Source organism: Nerophis ophidion, linkage group LG04 (assembly GCF_033978795.1).
Source record: "Nerophis ophidion isolate RoL-2023_Sa linkage group LG04, RoL_Noph_v1.0, whole genome shotgun sequence".
Taxonomy (NCBI): Eukaryota; Metazoa; Chordata; class Actinopteri; order Syngnathiformes; family Syngnathidae; genus Nerophis; species Nerophis ophidion.
In genome coordinates, this window is record NC_084614.1 from 11,092,623 (window position 1) to 11,101,617 (window position 8,995).

Sequence of the window (8,995 nt, forward strand, 5' to 3'; positions counted from 1 at the left end):
TGGACACACTTGTAGCTCAGACCCTATAGCGCCACGTTTTCTGGGCAATGTAGTATATAAACACCAACACACCCATGGCCTCACTTCCTTGGAACATAAACGAAAGTACACTGAGAAAATCTGCAAATAGTGGAACAGTAAGCAGACAGCAAGGGAACCTTGGTTGTGTTTATTTTATAATAGTCAATAGTAATAGTCAGAGAATGTGTTCTTACTGCTATCACTTGTATATTGACAAAAACATCAATGTTTGTTTCACAATCTTCAGAACAATCAAAGAGGTTTGGTCATTCCTGTAAATATTTTTTAAATTACGTCCCCATAATCAACTACATAAATTTAGCCCGATTGAATAGTTGCCCGAACGCCTCCCTAGGGAGGTGTTTAGGGCACGTCCAGCTGGTAGGAGGCCACGGGGAAGACCCAGGACACGTTGGGAAGACTATGTCTCCCGGCTGGCCTGGGAACGCCTCGGGATCCCCCGGGAAGAGCTAGACGAAGTGGCTGGAGATAGGGAAGTCTGGGCTTCCCTGCTTAGGCTGCTGCCCCCGCGACCCGACCTCGGATAAGCGGAAGATGATGGATGGATGGATGGATGAATAGTTGCTTTACCTTTATTTTATTTTTTCAAAACCGTACAACTAAATTCAGAAGACGGGGTTGCTTTTGTGTATATTTAATCAAAAAATAGTACAAGTTATATTTAGGAGAAATATTCCCCAAAAAGTTTTTGGGAAAAATATGCAAAGTCTTCACTTCTTTGATGTTACAGTACTGATTTTTAACACGGCAGCAGCTTTTCTGCTTTCTAATGAAAATAATAACTTGGGTTTTAAATAGCGCCTTTTCAGTTCAGAGCCAAATTTGTGTACCACTCCAAGCCTGTAAGGTGCATTAGTTTTATTTCTGTGTAGCACAAGGGAATCACATAATTGTGCACCACATTTGGAGTATGGTGCATGTAATTACAAACAGCTATTTTGTTCCTCTTAAAAGAAAAAAAAATTGGATGAAAATGTATTTCAGTTCAACTTTAAGTCATTTTTTTTAGTGTCTGGCAGATTAATACAAGTGACTCAAGTAAGCAATGTATGCTTGGACTCTTTCCCAGGCTGATAGCATGAAGTCTCATCGGTCAGAGGATCATGCAGGCATGAGGTATATCAAACAAAGTAGTAAATCATTAAGTCATCTTGCCATTGTTCTCTTTAATTACATGCATTCTGTCATGCCAGTTATTGGATCACACCCTATTCTACAAAACAACTCCCTAAAGTTCCTAACCAATTAAATGATAGCTACAGAATGAAACTTCAAAGGGAAATCAAATGCATTTTTGATTGAAATTTTCAATTAGGTGTTATTTTGACGGTATAAAAATGTGCTTATGGTTGCCTTATTTAGCGTCAAAATATTAGAAACCTCAATATATTGTAAAAAAAATAATAACTACCACACCTGTTGCCTGTAGCAAAAACAGGATGCAAAAATGAGGGATGCAAACAGCACATAAGTATAAAAAATTAATCAAAGTCCTAAAGTTGTATAATTTAAAATCCCACCTGAATTCAAACACCTGCAGAGTGACATTCTCATGATTAAGTACCATTGTGAGACATCCAGCAGTTTTTACACACAAGTTTGCAGCTCTGCTCAGCCACAACAGCTTTCTTCTTGTGAGGCTTAATTTGGCCATTGGCCTGATCAAGATGGATGTGGTTTAGTAGTTCACTGTGTATGAAGCCTGTTGTAGGGTGTCAACTGTACTGTGTTCTTTTAGAGGAGTGGTTCTCAACCTTTTTTCAGTGATGTACCCCCTGTGAACATTTTTTTAATTCAAGTACCCCCTAATCAGAGCAAAGCATTTTTGGTTGAAAAAAAGAGATGAAAATACAGCACTATGTCAGCAGTTTCTGATTTTTTAAATTGTATAACAGTGCAAAATATTGCTCATTTGTAGTGGTCTTTTTTGAACTATTTGGAAAAAAAAGATATAAAAATAACTAAAAACTTGTTGAAAAATAAACATGTGATCCAATTATAAATAAAGATTTCTACACATAGAAGTAATCATCAACTTGAAGTGCCCTCTTTCAGGATTGTAATAGAGCTCCATCTGGATTCATGAACTTCATTCTAAACATTTCTTCATAAAAAAAGAAATCTTTAACATCAATATTTATGGAACATGTCCACAAAAAATCTAGCTGTCAACACTGAATATTGCATTGTTGCATTTCTTTTCACAGTTTATGAACATACATTCATATTTTGTTGAAGTATTATTCAATAAATGTATTTATAAAGGACGATTGAATTGTTGGTATTCTTAGAATATTTAAAAAAAAAAATTCACGTACCCCTTGGCATACCTTCACGTACCCCCATTTGAGAATCACTGTTTGAGTACCAGGCAGTGCTCGCAAGCATGACGTTATTGAAGCATCGTCTCTACAACTTTGTGACAGTGTATCTACAACACATCCACTTTGTGTTCATTATTATTACATGCAGGACTTACATCATCATCATCATCAAAACTAGAGAACACTTGCCGTAATTCACCGATAAAATAATTGCAAAGCATACCTAAGATGTGTTGCATTCAGGTTTTTTAGGACATGCCTTTACCAGTTGACTTCAAATTGTGTTACACAGGTGTTATGTATTTTGTTTGTCAAGAAACATGTAGAACGTTGTTTATATTGTAAAAAAAATATATTTTAAACCTAATTTTATACAATGTCTACACAAACAACATTACTTTCAAAGAAGAAGGAAGATTTTAAAGGGGAGAGTTGGTGGCTAATTGGGTAAATGTGTAAGAGTAAATTAAGTATAAAAAGCCTAGTTGTACAAGATAACATGCTGTGTTTGGGTCCCGACTCCGAGAAATATAGTATTTAAGTCAGGTCATCATAGTGAATGAAACCATATTTGTATCACAGTATCATGAACGCTGCACTATCAGCCAGCGGGCCAATGTGATTTCTCTCAGGTCACATAACAATTTAAATGTGTGGAGTTTGCATGTTCTTCTCTCCTTCAGTGTGTGTGGGTTTCTTTCTGGGTACTCTGCCTTGCTCCCACATCCCAAAAACATCCATGTTAGGTTAAATGGAGACTCTAAATCGTCCAGAGGTGAAAATGTGATTGGCTGGTGACCAGTGCCTGGTGTATTTTGCTTGATGCCCACCACTAACTACAGGCGCTATAGAAAATGAATAAATAGGTATAACCAAACATTTTTAAAATACACAAGAGTACAAAAATTCCCTGGGGAAAATTAGTATTTACTAGTGCTATTGCTGGCATTTCGACACTTTACTTCTTCCCGGAAATGAAAACCAGTGGTGGTCGACCAAGCTAAGATGGCTGTTGTAAAGCAAGCAGCGCGCAAACTATCTGAGTACAAAAGAGGCTTAAATCTTCCTGCAAATAGCAGAAACAAGCAAAAAAACAAACTATGCAATGGAATAGCTCATATTAAAAAGGGATTTTTTGAGTGATATCAAGGCTTATATCAAGATATCAACGTCAGTCCCGTTCTAAGACCTATCAAAAGATTGTGCTCCAGATGACATACTACACGACAAAAAAGATGGAAACTTGGAAAAGCACGGGGGTCTACAACTTCTTTGTGTGTGGCTTGGTCAAGGAAATTGATATCAAGACTTTCCTGGATTTATATGCATAGTTTTTGCTCGAGTAAGGTTGCATTTCATGATTTAATTTCACGTCTAAGATGCCATGTTTGCCGCTGTTACACGCGTTGCTCACGAGTTTCGTGTTGCTGCTGTTACACGCGTTGCTTACGAGTTTCGTGTTTTTACCTTCTTTATCAAAATATAACTATAGATGTCACCACTGTGTATGTGTTGAAAGCTTCATATATGATTGCTGCCTTTGGTAAAAGCTTAACTCTTTTAGATTTTGCTTACGTTTGCTTTCTTTTATTTTGTCATGCCGAGTTAGTGCTTTTCGAAAAACTGGCAGCAAACGTGTATACTAAATACAAATTATATCAAGATATCAAGATAATACTTAAATGGGACAAATGAACCGTTAAAGTATATCAAACAAACCTTTAACAAAGTGATCACTGCAAATTCATGCATTCTTTGAGTGACTGTGCTCCCTTGGATGAGAGTGTGAGCTGCATGCTTTTTTTGGCATCGTTTCCACAAATCTTGTACTTTTACGCCCTTTTTGATAACCTTTCGAGGAACTCTGAAGAAATATTTATCCTTTCCCTGGTTTAAACATTTCATACAGTTGAAAACAAAACAAGCAGAGTCATCCTTGTCACTGTCACCTATGTCCCACTGGGGATAGTTTTCCTTGCCCTTATGTGGGCTCTATCGAGGATGTCGTTGTGGTTTGTGTTGTGGTTTGTGCAGGCCTTTGAGACACTAGTGATTAGGGCTATATAAGTAAACATTGATTGATTGATTTAAGAATAGGAAATTTTTCTTCGTGAAAGGCCAAATGGCGCCTAGTACCATTGAAAACAGAGCTATTTTGACCATCGTCAGTATTCATTGGGCGGGACCTGAGCTGGACATGACGTTTGTAACATTCCAGCAGTGCTATCAAATGATTATATTTCAAATCAGGTATCTTGAGAGCTATATAATTGTAAGTAGCTCTGAAAAGGATCAAATAGTGTTTGTTTAACCACTTTTAGTATTTCCGTAACTGTTCAATTCTGCTTTGTAAATAAAGTACAATTTAAAAGTTGCCACGCAAACATAAATAAAACACCAAACAGCTCTCCTCTCCTTTTTTAAGTCAAAGTAGTTCTCAGTGATTAAGTTGGAGAACTCTGTAATATACACCATACAGTGTGGGTACAATATGCCAACCTATTTTGAAATACAGTAATTGTACATTATAAATATGCCGAAAGGTGTTCTAAAGGAAGAAGTCTATTATGTTATCTATAATGCATATGTTCCCTGACTGCAGTTAAATGTAGAATATATGTAGAATATATTTATATTATTCATATATTATATATAAAATAATATATTATATTATTTATTATTATTATTTATTATTATCATTGTCTATTGTGAGTGAACTGTGGTGCTGAATTTCCCCCAGGTATCAATAAAGTACTTTCTATTCTATTCTTTTCTATACCTAAGACTTTGGAAGAACTAAAAACAGGGGTCTACAACATTTTTTTCTTCTAAGAGCAACTTTTCCAAAATGAAAATCACAGTAATCTACTAATTTTTGCTTATTTTCTTTTCATAGAATATTTGAACCCGAGCAAAATTTTGCCAGAACATTAACAAAATGTTGGTAATCAACAATAAAAAATGGTGTTTATCTGCGTCTTGTATTTTTGTCAAATGCCGTTTTTTTAAATCACTAATAGAGCTACTTGGCCCTGCGATGAGGTGGCGACTTGTCCAGGATGTACCGTCTTCTGCCCGATTATAGCTGAGATAGGCACCAGCGACCCCAAAGGGAATAAGCGGCAGAAAATGGATGAATGGATCGAGCTACTTGACAAAAACAAAACGATTGTATGCATTGCCTATGTGACTGCCCACATTTAAATTGTACCTATAGTAAATTAAGAAACAGATCCCCACTCAAACAGTGAGGTCATTTTCTTTGTACTGCTATGTGGTAATTTGCTATCACATAGAAGCATCATGTCTAAATTGAACATTTATGGAAATACTTATAGTTTAGGCATATATTATTTGATCCTTTGTGAGCTACTCAAAATCAGCTGGGATCACAAGCTTCTGGTTGGAGCTCCAGAGTTAGAAGGTATAATATGTAAACTTATGTCCTCCATCCTACAAGAGTGTGCTGAAATCAGTAGACTATAGTGGAGGGAGTTCGAGTCCATATGAAATTTCCAATCGAACATTTCACTACCTTGAAAGAAGTAGTATTCAAGTAACAATATAAAATAAAGAGTTACTAGTTTGCATTGTTTATATTGGTACATCAGTGCCATTCCACTTGTGGCCCGCGGGCCAAATTCCACCTGGGAATGACACCAGACCGCCCCATGAGTTCAGTTCAAAAAACTTGTGAGAGGCTAACATTTTTGAAGCAGAGTCCTAAAATCAATAGGGCGCCATCATAAAAATGATTTTGACTATGTTTGCAGTAGGTCCTTAAATAAACGCAAAAAATGTCAGCCCAGTCACCAGAATTTTACTGTAACAATAACAGTGATACTGTTTTTTGTTTATTCAATGTAAAACTATTCTAAAACGTAAGGTTTGCAATTGTTCGATGGAGGAAATAACATTCCATATTTCTACTTCTATGTCGATGTAGGGTCTCCAACCAGTAGTTTGTAAGCTACTGGTAGTTCGCCAGTTGATTTTGAGTAGCTCACCAAAGGGTCAAAGAATATGTGTCAAAACTCAAAGTATTTGTGTAAGTGTTCAATTCAGATATGATGCTTCTATTTGACACCAGATGACCACAAGTACAATAACTTAGTGTATATCTGTTTCTTCATTTACTGGAAGGACATTATAAATGTTGCCAGTCATATTAATAAAGCACACAATCCTTTCTTTTTGTCAAATAAGTCTAATAGTGATTAAAAAGCCTGCATTAAAAATTACATACTGAAGTACAAGATGTAGATGGATAAAATTTTTCTTAGGTTGAAATAACCTATTAAAATAAAATTCAACAAAAAGGAGTAGCTCGCAGCAATTTTCTCTTTGTAAAAGTAACTGTCAGAAGAGTGGAGACCCCTGTTTTAAATTCTTCCAAAGTTTTGGCATGATAGACTTCTTTTGCACCATCTGTTGTCATATTGGTAATTTAGAAGTGTTGTATATAAAAAATAATGAGTCATATTTCATCCACCATGTATAGTATATATTACAGACTTGTTTAACATCCTCAGAACGACTGATTAAAAAAGGAGAGGTGAGCGGGTTTGAGTTTTATTTATGACTACATGGCAGCATTTAAATTGTACTTTACTTACAAAGCAGAATAGAACAGTTATAAAAATACAAATACAAAATATTATTTGACCCTTTTGTGAGCTATGCGAAATCAGGTGGCTCTCCATCGATAACCCTCGGATTTTCCGTAGCTTACCAAAAGGGTTTTAGTATTTTTTCAAAAACTTGTTTTTACCAACAAATCTGCAGATTTTCATTACACTATTATTTTTGATACATGATTATACACAGTGTTTTAAAACTGACAAAATAAAAGGAGCAACAATTAAATGTCCACTGGAGAAGACACTGGTTCTTAGAATTCTAAGAACCAGTGTCTTCTCCAGACTTCCCCCTGCACCATCAGTGTTATTTTGTATATTAATATACAAAACAACACTGATGGTGCAGGGAGAAGTCTGGATTCATGGAAATGTGGCCCCCAAAACAATTTAGTTGAATAGCTTACATAAAAAGTGTATCAATCTCACTATAACTTTTCAAATCATGTGTGACATTACATTATGTTGTGTTTACCTGGAGGAGTCTTTGTAGGCGACATCCAGCCACTCTCCCACCTCCTTCTTGATGAAGTCGGGGTTGGAGTGAGGCGGCACCAGGACCCCTCCACCGGTGTACCACTGCTCGCTGCTCCTCTGGTAGGGATCACTAATCAAGTTCGTGTTCGCCCCACTCGTCTGCGGCGTAGCAACGCACTGACTCGACCCCCAGTTGTACCTCTCGTTAGGGGTGCAGCCGATAGTGACCCACTTTCCCTCTCCAGCGTCGCCATTAATCTCGGACTTGATGCTGACATATGGCTCGACTTGGTACACGTCCTCCCCGAAGTCTGAAGAGACTTCCCGGGGTTTGTAGGTCCGACCTGGCCTCTCCACGACGCGGTGGAGGTGCTCCATAAGAAGCGGCGTGGGCGACGCGTAGGGACTCGGGGTTATGTCAGACGCCTCACTTAATAACAAGTCCGAAGAGGTCCGACGTAATGGCTTCAGCTTCTCCTGGCCGGAAGGGCACCTGTTGTACCTGGCTGCGCCCGGCGTGGCTAAACACTCGACGGACATTAGGTCGTGGGGGACGTCCCTGGTGAGCGCGGGCTCAACGTCGCCATTGGAGTCGGCGTGCAGCCCCAGAGACACGGACACCGCCTTGCAGAGTTCCCGGGCTGCCTCGGACACTGGGACGCAGCGAGGGACTCGATGACAGCAACACTTTTCTGTGTCACACGGTGCGTAAAAATCCACATTGTTCGCTCTAAATTCGCCTCTTCTTGTCGTTTTATCCAAAAAGGAACTTTCTTCCGTTTTTGTCGATATGCTGTTTTGGCGCACATTGTCGCGTGTTGTTAATTTGTCCCCCGCTGGCCAGAATGTGCCTCCAGAAGACTTTCTACTACTCTGGCTCATTTCCCCAAACTGTTTTCTTTATATATATTTATACATATATGTATATATATATATATATATATATATATATATATATATATGTAAATATATATACATATATATTTACATATACATATATATATAACCACTAAAAAAAACTAAGGAACTCCCCCCCAAAAAGTCGATGCTCAACGCGCAGGTGGAGACGTCCGAAAAGTGCTAAGATTTCAGCACGTCAAAAGTGAGAGAGAAGCTCATGGTTCACTCCCAGAAATAAAGTATATAACTGTTTGCTGTTTCCCAGTGAATGGGTCCACACACTTCCACGCACTTCCACACTACATCAAAATCGGGCGGGGCCAGAGTGTGTAATACGTGACATGTGTTATGTAATGTTATATAATTAAGTGTCTTTGTTTAACACAAGCAAGGAAAAGCCACAAAGCAGTCCTTTGATCGAGTAAAAACAAAATGTGCAATTTGTTAACAGACGTTTTGACCATTAAATGTCAAAAACTATCATTCCTTTTTTTACGTCTTCCTTCCACATGCAATCTGCAATTTTGGATTTAACATGCTTTCAAACTACCTCTAATACCAATGGTTTCCACTGCAAATTTAGTGTCTGTAGGAAGGGGTTTTTTGCAGCTTTTT

The 8,995-nt window shown here is 37.7% G+C and overlaps 1 protein-coding gene across 1 annotated transcript in view; it reads right to left on the reverse strand.

The window, feature by feature from the left end:
• Window positions 1-8,632, reverse strand: part of LOC133550901 (androgen receptor-like) — an 86,427-nt gene extending 77,795 nt beyond the window's left edge. Inside the window, exon 1 of the mRNA XM_061897031.1 lies at window positions 7,479-8,632. Coding sequence (XP_061753015.1) covers window positions 7,479-8,362 — 884 coding nt within the window. The 5' untranslated portion in view covers window positions 8,363-8,632. The remainder of the gene's footprint in view (window positions 1-7,478) is intronic.
• Between the last annotated feature and the right edge of the window lie 363 nt (window positions 8,633-8,995).